Consider the following 25,795-nt stretch of genomic DNA (forward strand, 5'->3'; position numbering starts at 1 on the left):
ATAATGCATACCAGATATTCACATCTGAAAGAAAGTGTGCTTTGCGTTATGGGATACTGAGACAAGCAGTATGAAGTCCACAGCCTCTATAACCAAGTGGCCTAGTTGTGAAGAAACTTCACATGCAAAATTTGCTTACACTTTGACAAAGGATTAGAAAAGAATATAACTTCTTGTTAAATATAATTTATGACACATTAAAATCTCGACAGTATGGGGGTTTCTGATCAATTGCAAAAATTTATGTTAATCAGGTTGTGGAACTTGACGATACCATGTGTTTTGAGGGAATGTGCCGGGGAGTTGACATCTGCCTTGGCATACTTGTTTCATATCAGTCTTACATTGGATCAAGTTTCAAAGGAGCAGAAGAAAGGCAAATTGTACTGCTTCATAAGAGAGGTGACAGAATTCAAGCTTCAAACTGTAGACCAATCTAATTCAGGTATTGTGGTCAGTGTTGGAGAGGTTAATGAGAACCAGGATCCAGAATTGGGTTGAGAACTGTGGTATTCTCTTTGATGGACAGCATGGATTTCTTAAAGGAATATCATGTTATAATAATCTCCTTACTTGTTACGATAACATTACAGGTGCAAGGGAGATGGATATACAGTATTATACCTAGATTACCACATGATAAGTTGATGATTAAACTAGAACAGATAGGGTTGGATATTAGATCAGTGTATTGGACTGGAGATTGGCTGTGTGATAGATATCAGCAAGTTGTGTATTGGGGAGCAATATGCCAGAAGAGTAAAGTTACTGGTAGTGTACCTGAAGGGTCTGTTTTGTATTGGACTAAGTGAATGGGCATAGGCATGATGTTGTCAGTACAATGTTGCAAAATGTATGGTTTAAAAATTTGAAAAAAACAAAGATGGGATGTAGAATTTACTCTTGGTGGAGATATATTGGAAGAGGTGGAGGAATTAAGAGCTCTGTGTGTGATGGTTGGTAGGGATCTAAAATTGTGAGGAAAACACAACAAATTCTGGCAGTGATGCAGAGGACACTGACTTTAGAAGTAAAAAGATTCTAGTTCAATTATAAAAGGCCTTGTTTAGGCCACATATGGAACTACTCTGTACAGATTTGGTCATTTTCAAAAGTATGAAGAGATACTGGAAAGGATCAAGAGGTGATTGAATATGGGGGTTTCTGATCTCTGGAATGTTAAGTTGGTAAGGATTTCTTATGAGATTAACAATGAAGAGATTTTTCACAGAATGGTAGGAGATGGGAAGAACCGAGATCATCCCTGGGAGCAAGAAGTGAGAGTGGTGAATGATTGGAATGCATTACCTGAGAGTGTGGTGTCAGTAGCAAATGTGAATGTATTTAAGACTTGGTGTGATGAGCTGTGTATATGACAGGAGGGAACTCCCCCACCTTGATGAGTCTTTGATTCCATGTGAAAGGCTGAGGATAATAATAATAAAAACAGTTGTTTAATGATTATCAGTATTTTATTTTGATGTAACAAATTTCATTTCTAAATTGCCCATGAGGGTTGAGGAATTGGAAATATTTTAACTGAATGTGCCATTGAACTGGTTGAAGAAATGAAATTCTGACAACTAGAGGAGTCCCTAAACAGCATAAAGAGGGTAAAATAGTGCCATTGTGTAAAGATGATACTAAAGTGCAGGCAGCAAGAGCTCATATACAGAAATAGGCATATGAGGATACTTTTATATATGAGAACATCTTCACAAGAACATATAAGAGCAGGAATTTGTTAAGAGGCATCCTTGTTGCAGAAATCTGATTGCCTTTTATTATTATTATTACATGACACCTCCAGGGAGTCCAAGGACTCATCTTTATAATCAAGCAAATAGGAGCGGTTGATGAGGGAAATCCATTTTTCTGATTTTACAAAAGCATTTGATAGTTTTTTGTTTTTTTTTAAATGGAGAACACATCCCCAACCTGTAGTACACTAGTACCGTGAATGGGCAATAAGGAACTCATTCATATTTGACTTGAAAACCTATGGATTGTATTCCTTGGAAAACACATGGTGAGAGACTGAGACAGTGTTGGGCAGCTGCTGCATGCATTTGGATGGATTTTCAAGAGGATGGGGAATTATTGGTGCCATTTATGATGAAGAGCAGCCATAGAGTATTTATAGAATATGCAGGCTGCAGAAAATGAACAGCTGTGACAAAGTGAGTGGAGTGTATTAGTGAAAGAGGAATTGTCAGGTGGTAGAGAGGATTCAGAGACAAGTGATCAAGCTGGTGATAGGTCTGTGGAATGCTCCCTATGAGGATAGGTTGAAGATGTGTGTGTGTGTGGTTGCAAAGTTTAGTTGATAGATGCAAAAGAGAGGACATGATAGAAATTTAAAAGATTTCAAAGGGGTTTTTATAAGATCAACATAAAGGAAATTTTTCAATATGTGACAAATAGAGAATGAACTAGGGATGATCCGTAGACATTGTGCCTGAGTATGGTTAGTGAGGATGTGTAGACGATTTTTTGGATGGAGAGTGGTTAATGAGTGAGCTTGCCAGAATTACTTGTATGATAGGTTTTTTTTGTGTATAAAGTTAGCAGGTCTCCCCACACTGAATCTCCATGGGGATACCCATATAATAATAATAATAATAATAATAATAATAATAAAGTTGCACTGTATGTGTTGGAGATATCTGGCTAGTGGAACAGGTTAGTGGCTGTCTGATAGATAACAAAGAGTTGTGTATGACAGTTCATAGGTTCAACATTACTGGGGTTGGTTCATCCTTTATGTTACTGCAGATGGTGTGAAGCTGGCAGGGTTATGAACTAATAGTAGTAATGTTGTGGATCTTCGGTACAATTTGAGTATTCCTGAAGTTTGGCAAATGAGTGAGAATTATGTTTCATTATGCTTGAATGTAAGATGTAAACTTTGGAATCTATAGATGTGAGGCTGCATGCTTTATTAGTGGAACTATACTGGAGGAACAGAGAATTTGTGATGAAGACGATTAAAAATGAGAAGTTCAAGGAAATTTCAAAGGTGCCGATGACTCTGACGATTGCTGCAATTCTCAGAAGAACATTGACCAACAGAAAGGAAGTAATGGTTCCATTCCATAAGACCTTGATCAGACAATATCTGGACTACTGTACTCTGATCTGATTATCAAGATTTGGAGAGAATGAAGGAAACTTTGCAGAATGTACAAAGATGGATAACAGACTATGATTAGGGAGGCATGTGTAGCCTATAGAATTTAGTACATGGAAGACTAAGAGGCAATATTACTGAGACATTTAAGCTGCCAAATGGTATTTATTAGATGGGTACTAGGGTGTTTTTTTTTTTTTTTCAAATAGAACAAGGGAGAAGATAAGAACAAGAAGTCATCCCTAGAAGTTGTACAAGAGAGTGGTGTGTAAGATGCAACCAACTTACTACAAGTTTGAGTCCAACCTTGCTTAATGGTTGTTTGTGATTATCCTTAGGTGGGCAATGAATTTCATCATCTGGTATGAGACCACCATCCTGCTTATTGGAGGCCTGAAGAAGTTTAAAAAAAATTTCATGTTTGGCCTCTAGAACAAGGTTTCCAGAAACCATGCAAAAAATATATAAAAGTAATAATTATTATAAAATGATAAAAAAAATTCCTGAGCCTGCCCACAGTGCAACCCTTTTTGTGCATGGGAGATTCAGGGGAAAAAGAGAGAGAGAGAAATGAGGATTTTATTGCTTATAGAGTGGTAAGTGCATGATAGGTTGAAAAAATTACCAATAATAAATAAGTTTAAATGGCAGTACTTATAGCACTCTGCAAAGTCTAAAGCAGCCCTTTGATGATGATGTCTCTCATAACTCCATGAACATTGGTGTCCAAAAGCTAAGGACAAACTACATTTTTACCTGTATATGAAAAAATTTTGAAAAGACAATTGGAAGCTGTAGAAATGAAGTTCCTAAGACGTATCGCAGGATATAAAAGAATAGACAAGATAATAAATGATGAAATAAGAAAACAATTATCCATAATTAACATAACAGAAGACATCACAAACCATAGAAAGAACTGGAAAAACCATGTAGAAAGAATGAATGAGGACAGATGGCCAAATATTGCCTTGAAATATAAACCAAAAGGGCACTGATCAAGAGGAAGATCCAGGAGGAGATGGGCAGAAGACTTTTTAAACCCTTGAAAATGTTACAGGCAAAATTGCCTAATATGGGAAGCCAAGAAGAAGAAGAAGATGAAAAAATTTTGATGACTACAGCCAAATGTGGACAAAAATTTGTCAGCATACTAATAAATTATATTATACAAAAAAATTTGTTATAAATTTCATACAAATTAAATTGCAGTATGCTTTTGGCAAAAGTTACAAATTTCCTAAGGACATAGTTAAGGAATTAATGTACAGTGCTTACAGAAAACTATGTGGAGAGACATTTCAGTATGTCTACCAAGAACTGCAATGCAGCTCTCACAACATTGTACCACGCATAGCACCAAGTGATTGAGGAGTTTTTGAGACAAACTTGCCTTCTTCTTCAAAACAAGGATAAACCCTTGTTTGTTTTCTAGAGCAGAATTTCGAGCAGCAATACATCTCCCTGTTATGTCCCAAACGTGTTCTATGGGGGTTGAGATCTGAAGAGCATGCTTGCCACTCGATTCAGTTAATATCCTCTGTCTTCAGAAGTATCTCCACTGCTCATGTACGATGTGGTGTGGAACTGCTCCATAAAAATGAATTCTTCACCTACATCACCATGGAACAATTGAACATGACCTTGAAGAACTTTGTTGGAATATCGTTCACCAGTCACAGCCCCTTTTTCCAGCACTTGTAGCTCAGTGCATCCATTAAGCATAATGCCTCCCCACACCATCGACTCCAGTACCCAATACCACCATATCTTTTCCTTTCGAGAAAACATTCTCATGATGATAAGCGGTGTCACTTTCACACCAGATCAATTATCATCTAAAATCAGAGGAAAGATTAAAATGACTGTCATCTTTAAAGAGTACATCGGTCCCTTGTCCAATTTTTATGGACAAAATATCACTGAAAATGTGCTCTTCAATGAGCTGTGGATAAAGGGACACAGATCGCAGGCCTTCGGGTGTATAGGCCTACTTGTCGCAGATGTATTACCACAGTTGTATGAGATATATGCATACCTGTGCTTGAATGGAACTGACTTGCAAGTTGACCTGCTGTGGTACATCAATTACGTTTAGCTGTGATAACCAAAAATCTGTGTTCATGCTTCATGGTGGAGCAAGGGTGATCTCTTTGCAAATGTCTGGAACACATTCTATTGGTTTGAAATGCTGTATACAGAACATGGATACAATACTATGTGAGATTCCAAACTAACTCTCTGGCAATATCAGTAATTCTGTGGCCTTCCTCAAGCTTTTCAATAATTCTTTCCCAGGTGAAATCATCTAGATGATGTCTTTGAGACATTACAAGACATCCAAGTTTGCAATTTTATTTCTTCCCCAAAAGAGCTTCCTTCCTTCTTTCCTTCATTGCCAATATTTCACAATTTGCTTAGCGCAGTCTTTTGCCTCTTATACTGTTGAGTGCTACTATGTGACCTCTTTGCACAGACTCGGAAATATGAACGTGTATTGCTTTTTACTGAAATTGTAATTTATACAAATTGCCACAAGCTGATCAATCTGAATTTGTGGGTGTAATAATCAGAAATAGTGTTCATCTTTAGGTTCTGGACACCAGTGTACCATAAATAATAATATTGTTGAAAGTTTATTTTTCACTTGGTCAGACTATAATAAATTTAGTTTAATCCTTTATCCAAGTGTGTGCAAACAAAGTTTGCGCCTGAAAGTATCTTCAGGACTGGGGTAAAGCGGTACAACACTGGGCGACTCCTTACAAAGGTGGAGCAAGCTACCAACACTCCTATCTCAGTATCTCCCATAATGCAAAACAGATCCCCTTGCGGATATGTATAATATTATTATTATTATTATTATTATTCAGGCCTCCGGAGTCAAAAGACTCATCGTGGGAGGTCCTTCCTAAGAACATAAAGTCTGTCAAGACTCATCGAGGGGAGGTTCCCCCTAAGAAACACAAAGTCTATCACACCACTCCTTAAACTCATTGACTGTTCTCACCCTCACCACTCTATCAGGCAATGCATTCCACGGCTCAACCACCCTCCATGCAAAGAAACCACTCCTCACCCTCTTGCTCACAGTTTCCTTTCGTAACTTCCAGGGATGGCCTCTTGTCATCACTCCTTCCCGCTGTTCAACCAAGTGAAATAACTCCCCAGTGTCAACCCTGTAACCACCTCTCAACAGTTTAAAAGTCTCAATCATATCACCTCTCCTTCTATCTGCCAAACTCTGCAGTCCACATTCCCTCAGCCGATTCTCATAACTATCCTTGTACAGTCCTGAGACCATCTTTGTCATCCGTCTTTGTATCTTTTCCACAGTTAATTTATCCCCTTCAAATCCTGGGGACCAAATCTGAGAACAATAATCCAAGTGTGGTCTGATCAGAGACTTATACAACGGAATGATAACCCTCTTATCTCTGCAGGTCAGTGTCCCTCTCATTATTGCAGCAATCCTCTGTGCTACCTTCATCACCTTTGCAATATGTCCCCTAAACTTCAGGTTTCTATCAATCATCAACCCCAGATCTCTTGTCTCCCCAACTTCCTCCAATATAACTCCTCCCATAGAGTATGCAGCATCCCATGCATTAAGGGAAGGGCCACTACCCAGACTAGTTTCGACCTTTATTGAGGTCTCTTCAGTGGGAGCCAGGCCCAAATTGGAGATATCAAGGCAGAAGCATTAGTAAGGTCATCTCCTCCTATAGGAGCTGCCAAACGGTGTGCCACCTTTTTATTAAATTACTCTAGAAGAGAAAGATGTTGAAAGTTTATTTTTCACTTGGTCAGACTATAATAAATTTAGTTTAATCCTTTATCCAAGTGTGTGCAAACAAAGATTGCACCTGAAAGTATCTTCAGGACTGGGGTAAAGTGTTACCACTTTACCCCAGTCCTGAAGATACTTTCAGGCGGAATCTTTGTTTGCACACACTTGGATAAAGGATTAAACTAAATTTATTATAAATAATAATAATTTGCTCTAAAGAACAAATCTCAAAATTTTTTGTCATTCTCAACCTCTAACTACAGTATTTTGTCAAGACATTAGGATACCAGCTTCTTGAATTTTCATGCTGGAATTACTCATTTCTGCATTGTGTGCCTTTGTGATTGTTGTAATCTTGATAAGCAAATACTTCATTGCCAATATTTCATCTCCCAGTTACTGAGATGTTCTCAGTTACCCATTATAACAATACATAAATCTGAATATACAAATTATAAATATGATCTTTAGATTATTATTATTTAAAGGCAGGTATCCCTCTTACTGATTAGCTTTGATAAGACAGAACTGTCTGTGCTAGCATACCTTTCATTACCTGAAGGAAAAGGAAAGAAAAAAAAGCAGTTGCTTTTTTTTTTTTTTTTTTACATTTTTACATATTTTTTCATTTTTACATTTGTTTGGTAGAATGGCTCCAATCTTTCTGCTGTTCTTCAATGACAGCTCCATGTGGATTTCCTATATGAAAATGCTAAACTGTTAAGATGACCTAAAACATTTCAAATTGATGAAAATCGTTTAATTGAAATATTTTGTTTCTTACTGGAAAGGCCATGCAGTGAACATTGACAGAACTTCATTCCAAGTATTTGGAAGTGAAGTTCTCTTTATTCATATCCCTTCACATTAATTTTTGTTTGTGCTTGCATCTTATGTCTGATGCACTTATCTCCTACCATCATTAATACGAAATTACAGTTTTCACACTCCATCTCTTCGTATGCATCATGCTATTACCGACAAGCTCTTTTGCCAGAGTCAACCTGAGTCAAATTCAAACTACTGCTCACCAAGTATATTTAAAACTAAGTTAACTTTCACTAAAAAAAAAAATTAGCTTTCCCATAGCCTCTCTGAAATTAATCTCTAAAAATAACAAAAGAAGTACAGTAAAAATCAGGGAATTACTTGACTATAATAATTAGGTTTTACTGTTTTCCATGATGCATACATATATACATACTTGTTTTTGCACATTATTAGCATAAACATGCATAATTTGAATTGTTTTGTAATGAAATTTAGTGACATTGCAGAGTTTTTAATCATTTGTATTTGTAAAGATTTAATGACTTAACAGTTTCTTTTAATTTTACAGATATATTAACTAATAATGATTTGTAATGGTATCAAAATATTTCAATCAAGTTTTTATAAAATAAATAGCTGTGCTTTATGATAACTAAGAATGTTCTCTTTCTGAAAATAGTTATTATTCCCATACTGTTAGAGATATTAATCTAATGGGGGAGGGGGTGCTTAAAAATTCTAATAATGGGTAGCAGTTATTCTTTTCTTACCTCTTGATGAACCTCTTCTTGGAGCAGATGTTGGTTTTGGAGCTGGTGTTGTAGCATTAACAGTCTCTCCTTTAATTTTCACAACAAACACAACTAGTATGCACATTACACAAAATGCTGCCATGGCCCACTCTCTGACAGTTGCTATGTCTAAAGACCACAGGATGTATCTGTTTAATAGTATAAAAGGTTACAGTCCCTGGAAGATGTCTGGTTAATTTCTTGCTGTCAGTGCTTAATGGTGGAAGAGTTTTTTACATAAACATTGATACTGTACCCTTCAAGGTTACCCTACTCTCTTCTCTGTTTATGAGTAGGAACATGAAGAGATAGCAGATCAGTGTGAAGTATAATTTATTGATATTCAAAGGAAGAACTGTAATCCTTATGGGTTAACAGTTTGGAAAATATTTATTAAAGTTTTTTTTTTTTTTTTTGCTTAAATTATGTTTTTTGCACTCCATCCTCTCTACAGCACCAAAGAAAATTGAATGTTCTGAAATATTTTGAGTATCATTATTTAATAGCAAAATTATAACTTATTTAAGTATAAATGTTAAATAATGATTAAATTTAACTTGCTTAAATGTTGTTTTTTTGACTAATTTAATTATCAAAATAAATACTGAATAATTCCAAAAGCATTTTCCTCTGCTACTTTATTTATATTCATCATGTGCTATTTTTCATAAGGAATTTTATAATATAATTTTCTTAATGGGATGCTAAAGAGATTATACTTCTGTTAAGTTGTTTTATATCTTTTTTTTTCCTCAAAATAATTTATTTTGATTATCTACTATACCTGCTATGTAAATACAATAGCAGGTATAGTAGATAATCAATACAATATTAAAATACATATGTAAAATTATCAAGTTTTACATATGTATTTTAAATAAAATTCTTCTGTAAAACATATAGGTGAAGGAAGATTTGGAAAAGTTTATACAGCTGTTAACAACTTAACTGGAGAACTGATTGCCATGAAAGAAGTAAGTACAACATGAAATGTACTTATAGTATACCGGTTTATAGATAAAAATTCATATATATATACACACACACAAGGTACAAAATTATTTTTGTAAATTAAATGTTTAAAAATGTTGAATAAACTGAGTATGTAAGATCACTTATGTTAAGTTGCATTTTACTGGGTTTTTTTTTTATTTATTCCTATATCTTTACTCTTACAGATTTGTGATATTTAAGAGGTGTTTGTTAGTTAGCAGGTAATGCAAATTTAAAATTTCTGAAATTGTTATGTGTGCATGTTTTGCTTTGCATCTGTTTACAAATTATAATTTTTAAACAGATGCAAAAGTTCTTCATAATGATATTGTAAACTGTAATTATTAGCATTTGACAGTTAGTTTGTATTCTAAGTAAAATAATAAATTTAAAAAAAAATATATGGAAGTGATCAAGCAGTTACAGAAAGGTTTGTTTCCTAAAACTCAACTTCATCTTGTAAAATGAAAAGGCCTCTGATTATATTACCAAATCAATCATTCAAACATAATAACATGAATACTATTGAATTCTAAAAAAAAACAAATGAAAATCTTAATAATGCGAATGCTACTGAATGCTGAGGAAAATGAATGAAAACCTAAAATGGCCCTTTTACATTATCAGTGCAGAGGCATTTGTTTAACTTTCACTTCTTTCTACAAGTATCCTTTCTGTCAATATGGAATGCATGCAGCAATTCTAAGATACTCCTTTATACCAAAAATATTGTATATAGACCTCTTGGTGGTAGTAATATTCATCAGCTGTTAAAACATCACCATCCAGATTATTGGAAGCATGAAATGGCTTCTGCCTCCTGTTTTTTCTCACATGCAGTGGAGGTGATGGTCTTGCTGGATATGTTCAAATTGTTATTAGTAAATGAGGGAAGCTAGCAGGTCCTCCATTAGAGTGTACATTCATAAAGCAGTTTCTAGGCACTACATGGGATTTAACCCAATAGTAAGCATCTGGAAGCTTCCCAATCAGTTGGCAAATAATCTCTTTTGCTGCTACTTATCTGCCAGATCCTACCTAGAGGGAGTCAGAGTATAGCAGCAGGAGATATTGTTCCCAAAGGAATGTTTGCATGAGAGTTATTTGCACAAATCGGCTGCACCCCCCCCACTTTAGAAGTTTCCTATACTAACTTAACCATGAAAGGCAACCAAACAAATACTAGTGTCATTGTAAATTTTTAAAATCTCCTACAAAAAAAAAAATAAAAATAAAAAATACAACAAAAATTTCAAAAAATAACCAAAAAAAAAAAAAATCATAAAAAAAAGCCACCAAAATTTCATCCAATAAAAAGTACTTCTATATTCATTTCATCAGTATCTGGGGGCATCAATATAAATTTTAACAAAGTACACCACCACTTACATGTATCAAAGCCTCATCTGCAATTCCTAACTAAACCCCAATTGGCATCCTTCATGACAGTAGTTCATCTCAGCTATCCCAACTACATTTTCTATAGTAGCAAACAAATTAATCTGAATAAGCCAAATTTTTGTCAAGGTTTTGGTTTGGTTTCTCAGCTATCCCAACTACATTTTCTATAGTAGCAAACAAATTAATCTGAATAAGCCAAAATTTTTGTCAAGGTTTTGGTTTGGTTTTAGTTCACTATTTTGATTGAGTGCTGCATGTCTTAACTGATTTAATAGCAGCAACCAACTGTATATTTGGTTGCGTTGGTCACTATTTCAGACCAGACTGCCTCAAATGTACTATCATTCAACATTTATCCTCTTGATATACTACTTTCTTTGATTTTCTATTAAATGAAAGCACAAGAGGTCTAGAAGAAATGAGATCTTCTGAAAGTGAGGGAATAAGTAAAAGAGTGTTGAAGGAAAGTAATGAAACTAGGAGAGTCATACTGAATAGTGTAGAAAATGAGGGTGTGAGTGATGCTTGTTTGAATGAAGTTATGAGTGATATAATATATGGTGATTCAATGATTAAGGGTATAGAGAGCAGTATGTCTGAGGAGGGCTTGTCTGGCAGAACAACAGAGCGAGTGACTTTAGCAATAAAGAGAGGGCATGATGCAGAAAAGATGATAGTTATGGTGGGTACAAATGACCTAAGTGATAGTATAAATCAGGTAGCAAAAGATTTAAGAACATTGTTAGATATTGTGAAGAAGAAAAGTGTCAATGGGAGGATAATGTGTGTGTGTGTGTGCTGTCTTGTTTTGACAGTTATGAGTTAAGTAGATGAGCAATGATAATGAATGATATGATTGCAAGAATGTGCAAAAAAAAGAGTTCTTGAGTGTGTTTATACTTATAACACTTATGACTTTCTCTCTTCAGATGCAACCCATCTGTATGCAACAGATGGGTTGCATCTGAAGAGAGAAAGTCATAAGTGTTGGAAGAAGTTACTGTTTTCTGGACAAGTTGAAATAATTGGGCAGGGAAACTAAAATTGAAAAGGTTGAGTGTAAGAGGGAGAAACTTAAGCAGTGATTGTATATTTGTTGATCCTTATTTGTGGAATAAATTGCAGAATAGAGTGGATAAAAATCGGCATGGGATGAAATTAGTGGCATGTATATCAGTTCTAAAGCTGGTACAAGAACTAAAGGGAATCTGCAATTTTTGTATACTAATGCAAGAAACATTCGAAATAGGAGGGAAGAATTTTTGACATTAGTCAGTGCAATCTCACCAAAAGTTGTAGGCATTAATGAAACTTGGTTGTCAGCAGAAGATGTGGTTAATGGAATTGAATGTGATGGGTACTGTATTTTCAGGAAGGATAGAGAAGATCGAATGGCCTGAGGAGTACTGTTGATGATAGCTGATGAGTTGCATCCAAAGAAAGTAGTATATCAAGAGGATAGACGTGTGAATGATAGTTCATTTGAGGCGGTCTGATGTGAAATAGTGACCAATGCAACCAAATATACAGTTGGTTGCTGCTATAGGCCTGGGGGTACAAATCAGTGCAACGAGTACAGGGTTAGTGATTGTTATGGGGGATTTTAATTATGGTGATATCAATTGGAAGGAGGAAATATCACGTGTCAAAAAGGAAATGGAATTCATACACTTTCTAAGAGATAATTACTTGAAACAGCAGATAACAGAAGGGACTCGTGGTATGAGAGTTGGATCTGGTCATAGGTTTAGAGGACATATTCATAAGTAAGGTGCCCTCGTTACCTCTAATAGGTGAGAGCGATTATGTGGTATTGACTTGGGAGGTAACAAAATTTGTGGATTTCTCTCTTAAGAAGGGGTATGTATGGAACTACAGGTTAGGTAATTATAACACGCTTTGGAGTGAGCTTACAGCCATCCCATGGCAGAATGTATTGCAGGGGAAAGATGTTAGCAGTGCATGTGATAAAATCAGCAGGTATCTGAGGAAGGCAATATCAGAATGTGTTCCCATGGTCAGGAAGACAAAAAAAAGGTAGGCGTTAGATGGATGTGTAGTAGTATCAGACCTGATTTGCAAAAAAGGAAAATGTTATGGAGAATTTACAAGGAAAAAGGCGATCAGTACACCCATGAGCAGTACAAGGCTCAAGCTAGTAAGGTTACCAGCGTAGTAAGAAAAGCTAAATCAAATTATGAGAAGACCTTAGCCAAGAAGATCAAGGGCAATCCCAAAGAGTTCTGCTATGTGGCAAGTAAAAGGAAGAATGACTGGAAGGATAACCTTAGTGGGTTCTGGTGGTATTGAAGTGACCAATTCAGATATAATAGTAGAGTTACTGGGAGGATTGTGTGCGTGTGTGCTGTCTTGTTTTGACAGTTATGAGTTAAGTAGATGAGCAATGATAATGAATGATATGATTGCAAGAATGTGCAAAAAAAAGAGTTCTGGATGGAGTGTGTTTGAAGGCAAAAGTACAGAGATATCCTCACTTGGCTGATACTCTTTTGAAAAGTGATCACTTTTCAAAAGAGTATCAGCCAAGTGAGGATATCTCTGTGCCTGTAGCAATAACTAATGTGAGAATTGAAGTTAATAAATCAGAGGAACTTAGTATATTGCAGAATTTAAATGCAAACACTGCTGTAGGTTTAGATGGAATATCAGCTCGGGTGTTGTCTGAATGTGCAAAGGAATGGTCAACGCCTCTTACTTGGTTATTTAACTTACGTTTGAACTCTGGTATGGTCCTTAGGGAGTGGAAAGAAGACAGAGTGGTTCCTTTGCATAAAAGTGGCTCTAAGACTGCGGTGGTTAATTACAGACCAATCACCATCTGGTGGTAAGTATTGGAAAAGTTGGTTAAGGACAGAATTCAAGAATGGGTGGATCAGAAAATGATACTCTATAGGGGCCAACATGGTTTTGTTAATGGTCGATTCTGCCTTAGCAATCTATTAACTTTTTATAATAGAATGACATCTGAGTTGGACAAGGGAAATGGCTACACAGTGATACTACTGGATTTTGCTAAGGCTTTTGACAGGATACCCCATGGAATATTGTTGCACAAATTAGAGCAGATGGGGATGGATACTAAACTGGTGAGATGGATAAGAGAATGGCTCATGGAGAGATACCAGAAAGTAGCGTATGGAGGAGCAGAATCCAGGATGAAGCAGGTGACCAGTGGCGTGCCTCAAGGCTCTCTGCTTTGGCTATTATTGTTTAATTTGTATATAAATGATATAGGAAATGGCTTGAAACGAGATATTCAGTTGTTTGCTGATGATGCAAAGTTGGGTAATGCAATAAAAAATCAAGCTGATGTTGAGAGTTTGCAGGATGATTTAAAGAAGCTGGCAAAATGGGCAAAAGGTAATGGGAGTCAGTTCAGTGTGGAAAAGTGTAAAGTTATGCATTTTGGGATTAAAAGATTACCAGCTGTGTACCACATTGATGGAACGGTACTCCAAGAGATTGATGAGGCTAGGGACTTGGGGGTGTTGGTGGATAGGAAGATGAAGTTCAGAGGGCATATTGCTAAGGTGTCCAAGACTGCACATAGGATTACTTGGTTATTGAAGAACACACTAACATCCAGAGATTAAGAGGTTATTATCCCCTTTATAAGGCGTTGATACTTCCACATTTGATTACTGTGCTTAAATCTGGTCACCTGGATTCCTTGGAGATGAGAGGTTGTGGAGAGGGTTCAGAGGAGAGCGACTAAGTTGGTGAGTGATGTAAAAAATGCTTCCCTACATTGATAGATTGAGAGCTTATGGATTGCAGAGGTTGGTTGATAGGCAGAGAGGGGATATGATAGATCATTTAAATTACTAAAAGATTGATGTAAATTATTATAAGATTGATGCAGGGGAAATATTTCAGCTGTGTGACAGTGATGGAAGAACAAGAGGTCATCCCTGGAAATTAAGGAAAAGTGTGGTTAACAAGGGTGTGAGAACTAGATTTTTTTGTTTGGAGGGTGGTGAGTGGGTGGAATGCATTGCCTGACTCACTTGTCAGTTCTTCGTCTATAAATGAATTCAAGAAGAGGTATGATAGATATTGTTTTGATAGTTTGGGTCTTTCGCGATTAGTCTACTGACGCCATGGAGATACCGGTAATAATAATAATAATAATAACTATCACTCTGATGTTTATTAATAGTGCTGTGCATTTTTATTAGTATAAACAAGTTGACAATCATAGCGTTTTATTCATTTTGTGTAGCTCCAGGAATGCATTTGTACAATATGTACTCTTTCTCAGCACACATCCATGACTCAAAGACAAATTGCCAATGAGTGTGGTGTTGGTTTAAGTATACTGTCAATGCTATTTTAAAGAAGTTTAGGGCGACAAGTACCTTTTCTCCTGCCAGAAAAGGAAAATGTGGGTGAAAAAAGAAAAACTACACTTACTCAAGATCGTTTGCTAGTTAGAAAAACAAAAAAGAATCCAAGATTGTCTTCTGTGGACTTAAATAGAGACTTGGCAGTTAGTGGGATTAATGTTTCTGACATGACAGTACGTTGAACATTGTTGGAAGCAAGTAGGACTACCCACAGCCCAAAACAGAAACAACTGTTGATGAAGGCTATGCATGAAAAAGGCTCCAGGGGAAAAAGTGTATACAAAGACTGGACTTGAGAATTTGAGGACAACACACAGGGAATTTTGGAAATGATGCAAAGGACACTGACTTGTAGAAGCAAGGAGATTCTTGTTCCATTGTATAAGGCTCTGATTAGAGACCACACATAAACTACTGTACACAGATTTGGTCACCTGGTTTTCAAAAGGATGAAGAGATATTGGAAAGGATCCAGAGGTGACTGACTAAGGTAGGTAGTCAGTCACCTCTGACTACCTACCTTAGTCAGAGGTAGTTTCTGATCTCTGACTAAGGTAGTTTCTGATCTCTGGAATGTTGAATATGAGGAAAGAGTGAAAAGATGCAATTTACAGAGTCTAGTAGATAGGACAAAGAGGGGGTGATATGATAGAGACCTACAAGTTAGTAAGGGATCATTATAGGTTCAATGTTGAAGAGGTTTTACAGAAAATAGTGGGAGATCAGGGGAGAATCAGAAGTCATCCCTAGAAGCTGTATAAGGAGGGTGTGAGCAGTGAGAGTGAGAAGCAGGCTTTTTTTTTTTTTACATGTAGAGTTGTGAATGCCTTGCATGAGAGGGTAGTGTCTGCAGAGAATTTGAATATCTAAGGTGCAGTATGATGAGCTGTGTGTATGACAAAAGGACCTAGATGAGTCTTTGACTCCATGGGGTCTTAGGATAATAATAATAATAACTTGTGATATGATCAGTGTATGATTATCTTTAGAAGATGTCTATAGCACCTCATTTCAAATGCCAGCAACCCCTTTTCAATTCTTTTAATAGAGTTGAAGTTTCACTTCCATATGATGATGATGATCAGCTTGTATTTTCAACTCACTACAGGGTGAAGGCCTCTCCCATTGTGGGAAGATTGGGTCTACTTCTCCAGTGGTGACCCAATCCATGCCTAGGCGGGATTCAAACTTACAGCCTCTTGGCTGGAGAGTGGATACACTAACTACTCGGCCAACCAAGCTTGCTCACTTCCATATAGGAGTACAGAATTAACCAATGTGTCAATAAGGTGTAATCTGTTTGTAATTGTGAGCTTGTTATCTGTCCATAGTGGTTTTAATTTTTAGCGTGCTAATGTTGCTTTTTGCAATTTTTGTTCTAATATCCTGTCTTGATCTTTCATCTTTATTGAAGATATTGCCTAGTGCTATTTAAAGTACATAACTTCTATAGGTGGATCCTCAAGTAGGATTTTTTCAGTTTCTGCTACGGTACTTCTTGCTTGGTCAGAAACACAGATATTTGTCATTTTTGGTGTGTGTGTGTGTGTGTGTATGAGGGGGGGGGGAGTACTTATGGTTAAGCCATATTTTTTAAGAGTATGAGCTAACTTTATGGTGAATTCCTAAAGATCTAATTTATTTTCTGCTAGGAGATCAATATCACTAGCAAACTTTAAATGGTTTATTCATCTTCCTCTTACTGTCACTCCAATATCACAGTCTTCCAGAGCTTCATTTACAACATATTTAGGTGATATTAGACTATATAATAACTATATAGATTCGATATATATACTACATATAATATAGACTATATAATAACTAAATAAATTTACTTCTGATTTCCAGTATTTCACCAAATTTAAATTGGCCTCTTCAGGAGAATAATACACTTGTATCAACACATGCACGCAGGCATATTTTCGTAACTTATAATGAATATGAGAAATACAGGAAGGCCTATAGTCTTAAAACTAGTCTGCCTATTGACTTTGGTTGGATGTTCTTTGCCATTAGGCTTATTGTCTGCAGGTGAGAATTTCCCATATGAGAGGCAGTTTTATTCAACCAGTTTTATTCAACCATACATATTCAAAAATACACAACCATCTAGAGGGCTACACGGTCTGTAGTGTTTTCAGAGAGCTCCTGAAAGCTAAGTATAATTTTGAGTGAAAATTAGAATATAGGTTTAAATCATAACGTAATATTGTCTAATTTTGGTAGCTTGTTGTGTCTGTGTGATTTTGGTGTGAATTCCGTTATTTAATTTAGTATTTTAACGATACGTTTCATATATTTGCACGTGGTGCCAATGCGACGTAAGATAATGGCTTCCAAAAATACGACGCCATTGTACAAAAACTGTAATGTGAGAGAGTTTGCCCAATGTGATATGTGTGGGATGCATGCATTCCCGAATGAGGCTGGAGGATTGAAAGTGATAGTGGTGGGAGAATGTGCAGAAAGTGAGGAGTTGAAGTATGTGTCAGGTTGTGAGACAGTTATGGTTGAAGAAAGCCAGAATGTGAGTGAAAATAGTGGCTTGATAGGGAATTGCGATGTTGTACAAGATGGCAATGAGAGCGGTGATCAAAGAGAGAGTGAAAGCAACTATACAGAGAGAGAAAATGGTTTAAATGATAAAAAAATGAGGAATTATTTGTAGGAAGTGAGATCGCTAGGTTGTGTGCAGTGATACAAAATGCGCAGCGGCAATTAGAGCACCTGCAAAACTCTTTCCAGAGTGATTCAGCTAATGTAAATAAACACGTGTTTCAAAGGAAAAATAAGCGTAAGAGTGGGAGAGTTTCTGAAATGAAGGAAAGAGTGTTGTATGGTGACTCATTATTAACAGGAGTGATAGATGGGAGTTTAACTAAATCATACTTACCGGGTGCAAAATTTAAGGATGTAAGTGAGAGTATTAGAGCGCAAAAACAGAGGGTGAAAGAATTGATAGTTGTGGCAGGTATGAATGAATTGAAAGAAGATAAATTTCTTATGAGAGAGGACTTGAAAGTATTGTTAAAGGTAGCAAAAGAAAAGAGTGACAGAGTTAGGTGAGTCTGTTGCTGCGGTATGACAGAGAGGAGTTTAGAAGAAGGGCCATAATCGCAAATGACATTATGTGCAGGTTATGCAGACGGTGTGGTGTAGAATTCATGGACGTGTGGAATGAGTTTGATGGGCGAAAGGATTTATACAAGATGGATGGCCTGCATTTGAATGGATTTGGTGTGCGGAGACTGGAAAAAGTGTTGCTGAATGAAGTGAAAATTGATGTGCAGAACCAGGGAAACTAGCACTACCAAGGAGGGGGGGGGTGAATATGCAGACATTAGTGAGACAGTTGAGTGTAAGAATGTATATAATGTACCCGAGCCAGTACTAAGGACAAAAAATTGGAATGGGATATTTAGAATAACGCATCAAGATAGGGGTGGGACAAAGGGATCACTGCATTTCATGTATACTAATGCCAGGAGTATTAGGAACAAGAAGGAAGAATTTTTGGCCTTGATTGGCTCTTCCTGGCCACAGGTTATTGGCATTAGTGAAACATGGCTGACGGAAGATGATATAGTTAGTGGGATATAATGTGTAGGTTATAGTGTGTTTAGGAGGGACAGAGAGAATAAAATGGGGGGGGGGTATTATTGATGATAGCTGATGAACTGCAGCCAAGGAGAATTGAAGTTGTATCGCAGGATAGTGAAAAGAGCTCATTTGAGGCTATTTGGTGTGAGATTGAGACTAGCAGAATAAAATATATGGTTGGGTGCTGCTATAGACCAGGCGATGGAATAGATGGCAGAGATAGTATGCATAAACAAATTGATGAAATGAGTGAAAGGAGGGTAATTATTATGGGGGGATTTCAACTATGGCAACATTGATTGGAAGGAGGAGAGGACACATGTGAGGAAGGAAATGGATTTTATTCAATTATTAAGGGATAACTATCTGAGACAGCATGTAATTGAAAATACTAGGGGGGTGTGAGAGTGCTTGACCTGGTAATAGCATCTGAGAATTTGACTGTAATGAATATAACCATGTTGCCACCTATTGGTGAGAGTGATCATAAGGTCTTGACCTGGGAGATGACTAAAGGTGTGGAATTTTCGATTAAGACAGGGTATATGTGGAATTACTGTGCTGGTAAGTATGACAAGCTTAGGAGATTGCTTGGATCAGTGCCATGGCATGTACAACTGCAAGGGCTGGATGTCGATAGAACATGGGAAGTGGTCAAGGAGCATTTACAGGAGGTTATGGCTAATTGTATACTTAGGATCTGAATTGTAAAACAAGTAGGGGTTAAATAGATGAATAACACCATTAAGCTTGAGCTGCAAAAAAAGAAACAACTGTGGAGGGAATTTAAAGAAAGAGGTGACCTGCAGGCACACAAACGGTATAAAGTGCAGGCCAGAAGGGTAACGAGTGTGGTAAAAAAAGCAAAAGCGGATTATGAAAGGAAACTAGCTATACAAGCTAAAGAGAAACCCAAACAGTTCATTCAATATGCTGCAAGCAAAAAAAAAAAAGTGTACATGGAAAAATGATTTTAAGGAATGACTATGGTAAGGAGGTCACTGAATCAGTCGATATAGTGGAGTTACTGAGAGAGCACTTTGCAACCAACACTCCAAAGTCCCTGGCCTCATCAATCTCCTGGAGTATAGTGATACTGCTGGACTTGGCAAAGGCGTTTGACAGGATACCACATGGAATTCGAATCCATAAACTACAACATATGGGAATGGATATAGGGTTGGTGAGATGGATAGGTGGGTGGTTGATGGAGAGATATCAAAGAGTAGTTTATTCAGGAGTAGAGTCCAAAAGACGGCCTGTGACTAGTGGTGTGCCTCAGGGTTCTGTTCTTGGACCACTGCTGTTTAAATTTTCATTAACGATATAGGGAAGGATCTCAGAGGAACAGTTTATTTGTTCGCTGATGATGCAAAGTTGGGTTGGGTGATAGTGAATGCAGAAGATGTCAAAATTTTGCAGGACGACTTTGATAGTTCTGGGCTAAGGAGAATGGATGTCAATTTAATGTGACAAAATGTAAGGTTATGCATTTTGGGGTGAAAAGATTAGCAGCAGTATACCACATTAGTGGAACTGTACTCCAGGAGATTGATGAGGCTAGGGACTTTGAAGTGTTGGTGGATAGGGAGATGAAGTTTACGGGGCACATTGCAAAAGTAGCAAAATCAGCTCATCAACTCACTTGGTTGTTGAAAAATACCTTGACGAGCAGAGACAAGCAAGTTATTGTACCTCTGTACCAAGCCTTGATAAGACCTCATCTCGACTACTGTGCCCAGATTTGGTCACCTAGGTTACTTCTTGATGGAGAGGAGGGGAGAAAATCCAGAGGCGAGTGACTATGATGATAGCAGGTCTATGGAATGAACCATATGAGAACAGGTTGAAGATTTGTGGGTTGCAGAAATTAGTTGATAGGCGGAAAAGGGGAGATATGATTGAGACATTCAAATTGCTAAAGTATTTCTATAGGATTAATGCAGAGGATATTTTTGAGATCAGGACTGGTGGTGGGAGAACTAGGGGACACCTATGGAAGCTGGGCAAGAGTGTGGTTAGCGGGTGTGTTAGAGCTGGGTTCTTTACTTTTAGAGTTGCAAATGAGTGGAATAAGCTGCCAGAGTCTGTTGTGGGTGCTATGACCGTGAATGAGTTTAAGGTAAGGTATGATAGATACTGTGAGAATGTCGTATAGTTGTGTGGACATGATGTTTAGGGCCTCCCTCGATGAGTCTAAGGACTCCCTGGAGTCGCCCGTAATAATAATAATATTTGTTCAAGTTAAGATAGTCCATGAGGGAAGAAGCATAGGAAAAGCTTCTCATATCCAATGGATCTTATGGCAGATATTCAGGGCATGTCCTGCGAAACCTGAATGACCATGTAGTCATGGTCTTTTGATATTTTGATGTTGGCAGCCCTGCCTGTTTGCCCATAATGTGCAGTTGGTCTTTAGGACAGTAGATAAGGGATGCTAACTTTCTGTGTGGCTTGTAAGTAGTCAAATTATTCTGTACTTTTAAGATACTGGCTACTTTTTCAAAGACATCACAGATATATGAAATAATGATGGATTTGCTGTAATTATGTTTTTTTTGGGGGGGGGGGGGACTACGGGTGTTTGTATTCTTTTTCTCTGGTGTGAGATGTAACCATTGGCTAAAAAATGTGTTTTGTATATGGTGAGTGCAGCATTGTCAGAGCAAATCAGTTTTGCCTTGTGGACTAGAGTTTTTATAGTCCCATATTGTTGAAAGGGGTAAAGTAATGTGACTGCTGGGGATGTACTTACCTGTGTGTGTGAGAGAGTTCTCTATACATGGTGAATGCCAAAGATTGATGTGGACATCCTGTAATTAATGGGAAAAGAAAAGTTGAAAGTTTATATATACATGGTGAATGCCAAAGATTGATGTGGACATCCTGTAATTAATGGGAAAAGAAAAGTTGAAAGTTTATTTTTCACTTGGTTAGACTATAATAAATTTAGTTTAATCCTTTATCCAAGTGTGAGCAAACAAAGTTTGCGCCTGAAAATATCTTCAGGACTGGGGTAAGGTAGTACTGAAGATGTCCTGAAGATATTTTCAGGCGCAAACTTTGTTTGCTCACACTTGGATAAAGGATTAAACTAAATTTATTATAGTCTCACCAAGTGAAAAATAAACTTTCAGCATCTTTCTCTAAATCCAGAGTAATTTAATAAAAAGGTGGCACACTGTTTAGCAACTCCTATAGGTAAAGATGGCCTGCCATTTCTTCTGCCTGGTATCTCCACCTCTGGGCCTGGCTCCCACTGAAGAGACCGCAATAAAGGTCGAAACTGGTCTGTGTAGTAGCCCTTCCCTTAATGCATAACATTATACATATCCACAAGGAGATGTGTTTTGCATTATGGGAGATACTAAGATAGGAGTGATGTAAGCTTGCTCCACCTTTGCTGCGAGTTGCCCGGTGTTGTACTACCTTACCCCAGTCCTGAAGATACTTTCAGGTGCAAACTTTGTTTGCTCACACTTGGATAAAGATTAAACTAAATTTATTATAGTCTAACCAAGCGAAAAATAAACTTCCATATCAGAACATCTTTGACATGTTGTAACATGTCAAAGATGTTGAAAAGTAACAAAAACACAAACCCAAACTGGTCTCTCACATAACCAACATCAACCACCCAGTACACTTGCAGAAAACAGAAACGGCTTATATCAAACATAACTGTTTTGTAAAAAAATTGAAGGAGGCCTGTGGAATGCCATGTGCCCCTACTCAGTGCAATAAAAACCATGGCTTAGTGCACCAGGTTTGATCCTCATTCATTAAAAATCTGACTTGGACTTTGGATATGACATGCACCACATCAAAGAACATGACAGAATCAATTACTTGTTCTCCTTTCCTTTACTTGTATATTGTTTAGTTGAATTTTTTTAATCCAGTATTCTTTCATTTTCAATGTTTTGTGTTTATATTTCTCTAATTTATAAACCTTTTCTACATGTTTAATCCCCTGATGATGAGAACTTATAGACTTACAAAACTAGTAGAGTTTTCATTAAATAAAGTATATTTTTTACTCCTAGCTTGATGTGGTCCCTATACTGGAAGTTAAACTTACAGTATTAAACTATTAAATTCCAATTTAATTAAAGATATAGTCATCTCTTGATATGACAGTATGTAATTGCATTCATAATTTTTTGGAATATTTATAATTATTTGTTATTTAATTGTAATTAAATAATTTATATATTTTTCTTGATTGAATCAGTGTCTGTACTTATATAAAATTGTTCAATGTTTATAATTTCTGGAACCAGTTAAAAACCTGACTTTGATTATTGTGAATATTCTCTTTCTTTCTTATATTTGATAATGAGTGTCATTGGGAATTAACTTAAAAATAAAAAAGAAAATATTTACAGTAATGCAGCTGACCAGATTGCATCAAAACAAGGGGGAAAAAAATTACAATAACTGTGCAAACTTCAGTGCCACAAGACTTGCACATCTCTTGCATTTTTGTCTTTTCTGGCACAAACATATCACAGCCATAACCTCTTCAGCTTAAGTTTTCTTTTCCAACTCAAGACCTGTGCAACTACTGTTGCTATAGAAATCCCAAGTCTACTCAATCTTGGAATATTGCTCACACATTTCAGATAGTACACTAAAACTGTTCCTAAGAATGCTTGATATTATTGCAGAAGAAGGAAGTCTGTTTATTGGATAATTCTTATCTCACGGGTTCATTCCAGTTGCTCTCAGTTATTCTGCTTTATGTCTCTTCAATAATTTTCATGGACAATCCTCCACTAAACTGGCCACCACTTTCTTCTGGTGAACATCTGTATTCAGTTCAGCTTCAAACATATCAGTTCAACTTTTCATCCTCCTCTTTCATCTGCTTTTGGTCTTTGGAACAGCTTTCTTTATCCCAGCTTTGCCAAAGACTTCAACCTCCAGTTATTTAAGAAACACATTGACATATTTTCTCCCCTTAACCTCTTGCTCACCGACAACAACATGCTATTTAGCTTTTGCAAAAATATTCAGAATTAATATTAATAATTCAGAATGGCATATGAAGACAGATTAAGGGAATACCATTTGCATAGTCAGATAGATAGTGAGAGAAGAGGACAGAGATTTGTACCAGAATAATGAAGAATAGATTTTTCTTAGCATGGAGTGGAGACAAGGATGGAACAAAAGCCATTCATGGAAACTGAATAAAAAGTGAAGAAGTAGGGGAAAGATGAGTAGGCCATTTGTCTAGAGAGTGGTAGGTAAGAGGAATGTATTGCCTGAGAGTGTATTGAGCACAGTCACAGTGATTTAAGGCATAGTTTGATAATTGTGTGTGTGACAGTGAGGACCTCCCAAGGCATTGATGTAGAAAGTTTTTTTGTTTGATTAAAAAAGTAAATTATACTTGCCAACAGTGGTGTAGCTAGAGCTTTTGCCAATACACACCAGAAATACTACAAAAACGTAGAGGGAAAAAAATTAAAACACTATGCTTATTTTTTGAAGTAAAACTTTAATTTCAACATTCTAAAATGTTATTTTTCTTGCTTTTCTGTTAGCAAAATCGTCGATGACATTGGCAAAGTCTATTTCATAGAAATGTAGGTAATTCTTAATCTATTTTATTTAGAAAAACTCCTCTCACAACTAGCAACACTTACAGCAATTGTGAGGAAAATTCGCAGTAGTATTACAATATTTGGAAATGAGAGTTCTCGAGACTGTATTTTAGAATTAACTGCAAAAGTTCAAAAAGGTTCAAAGTGATGCCTGGGGTGGACCGCCCCCTCCATCCTCCCCTAGCTACACCTCTGTTTGTCAAGAAATTATATTCTTTAATCTTCTACCCAAGTGTAAGCAAACAAAGTTTGTGTGTGTGAAGTATCTTGACAGGTAAGCTGCTTGTATATTGAGGGTGTTGACCTCACATCAACACTTGGGTAAAGGAAAGTATAATATACCCAAATCTTTGAATCTGTGGAGATCTGATGATGATAATGATAATAATAATACTTAATATTCCTCATAACATTTCAGATTCATTTACAACCAAATGATCATAGAGCTATAAAAGAAGCAATGGATGAAATACGTACTTTTGAAGGAATAAAGCATCCCCACATAGTTAGGTACTATGGAGTTGAACTTCATCGTGTAAGTAGTTTATTACTCATAATGTAAAAAAAAAAAAAAAATTCACTTAGTTTTATATTACAAAGTGAAAGATGTGCTAGCTTATAAACTATATCTAAACTATTTTAGGAAGAAATTTTAATCTTTATGGAATTCTGCAATGAAGGATCTCTTGAAAGTGCTGCTCATCTTCAATTACCTGAATCTCTAGTTCGTAAATATACCAGGCAACTACTGGAAGCTGTTAATGTTCTTCATGAGCATCAAATTGTACACAGAGACATTAAAAGTATGATTTCTAATTTAGTAACTCTTAGTGAGTTCCGAATTATTGCATTAATATAAAATATTTGAATATATGAAAGAAAACATTTAACTCTCTACAGCTCAGATTATTTTTCTCAGTATAAAAAAAATTATTTATAGAAAATACTAACTTGAAAATAACTGTGTAATGTAAAACAAAGTTTTCTTGCATTTTGGATTTTGTCCCAGTTTAATGTGTGTCTAAACTGTCTGTCCTTTTGCTGTTATAATAACATATTGCTTGTACATTGAACTATTTGTAACAGCCTCAAGTACTAATAAACCACCTACACATTAAAAAACTATTTATGATAATTCAAAAAAAAAAAAGACAATTTTGTAAGACAAGAAGTGATAATATTGGAATAATTCAAATTTAATATCACAAAACTGCACAAATTTCCATTATGTATGGTAAACTCAGATTTTCTTCTGTTCTGTAATCAGTAGTCTGTATGTATGTATGGAAGATCACAAAGAAATTCAGGGATGATGTAAAACACAAATGAACCTCATC

At 36.4% G+C, this 25,795-nt stretch overlaps 2 protein-coding genes across 2 annotated transcripts in view; one reads left to right on the plus strand and one right to left on the minus strand.

The window, feature by feature from the left end:
* Positions 1–8,606, minus strand: part of LOC150096140 (techylectin-5B-like) — a 144,398-nt gene extending 135,792 nt beyond the window's left edge. The window contains exon 1 of the mRNA XM_090409258.1: positions 8,462–8,606. Within this exon, the coding sequence (XP_090265384.1) occupies positions 8,462–8,585 (124 nt within the window). The 5' untranslated portion in view covers positions 8,586–8,606. The remainder of the gene's footprint in view (positions 1–8,461) is intronic.
* The window catches only part of LOC150096139 (mitogen-activated protein kinase kinase kinase 4-like), a 734,047-nt gene that overhangs the window by 617,352 nt on the left and 90,900 nt on the right, over positions 1–25,795 (plus strand). Inside the window, exons 20-22 of the mRNA XM_090409620.1 lie at positions 9,386–9,456; positions 24,877–24,993; positions 25,102–25,261. Coding sequence (XP_090265746.1) covers positions 9,386–9,456; positions 24,877–24,993; positions 25,102–25,261 — 348 coding nt within the window. The remainder of the gene's footprint in view (positions 1–9,385; positions 9,457–24,876; positions 24,994–25,101; positions 25,262–25,795) is intronic.

Source organism: Typopeltis vanoorti, chromosome 19 (genome assembly GCF_054136105.1).
Source record: "Typopeltis vanoorti isolate ZY-2024b chromosome 19, IOZ_Tvanoo_1.0, whole genome shotgun sequence".
Lineage (NCBI taxonomy): Eukaryota > Metazoa > Arthropoda > Arachnida > Uropygi > Thelyphonidae > Typopeltis > Typopeltis vanoorti.